At 72.0% G+C, this 478-nt stretch overlaps 1 protein-coding gene across 1 annotated transcript in view; it reads left to right on the plus strand.

Moving 5' to 3' along the window:
* NPLOC4 (nuclear protein localization 4 homolog (S. cerevisiae)) overlaps positions 1 to 478 on the plus strand; it is a 30,287-nt gene that overhangs the window by 16,021 nt on the left and 13,788 nt on the right. Inside the window, exon 14 of the mRNA XM_012734754.1 lies at positions 22 to 474. Within this exon, the coding sequence (XP_012590208.1) occupies positions 22 to 474 (453 nt within the window). The remainder of the gene's footprint in view (positions 1 to 21; positions 475 to 478) is intronic.

Below are 478 nucleotides of genomic sequence, written 5' to 3' on the forward strand. Positions count from 1 at the left end.
GCCCCGCCCAGCCCCCCACAGCGCAGCGGGGGCCTCACGCTGGAGGAGCCCCTCTTCGGGCTGCTTTTTGGAGCTGACGCCTCCATCCTGCAGTCCCCCGTGATCCTCTGCGGTCTCCCCGGTGGCCAGCTGCGCTGTGTGGTCCTCAAGGCCTTGGTCACCTCCCGCTCAGCTCCCGGCGACCCAGCGGCCCTCGTCAAGATCCTCCACCACCTGGAGGAGCCCGTGGTTTTCATTGGGGCCCTGAGGACAGAGCCGCGGGCCCGGGACACGGAGGACATGCGCTCCGACTGCCTCGTGGCGGTTGGGCACCACGGCCGGACGCTGGCCATCAAGGCCGGCAGGGACGAGGCGGGGCGGCCAGTGCTGGAGCTGCGGGACTGTCGCCTCCCAGGGCCAGTGCTGTGCGCCGCCAGCGGCGGGGACAGCCGTGTGTACCAGAGCACCCCGTCCGGCCTCCGCGTGCTGGACCTGGCTC

The sequence above is a fragment of the Condylura cristata genome, unplaced genomic scaffold (assembly GCF_000260355.1).
Source record: "Condylura cristata isolate star-nosed mole 26May11 unplaced genomic scaffold, ConCri1.0 scaffold00068, whole genome shotgun sequence".
Classification (NCBI taxonomy): Eukaryota; Metazoa; Chordata; class Mammalia; order Eulipotyphla; family Talpidae; genus Condylura; species Condylura cristata.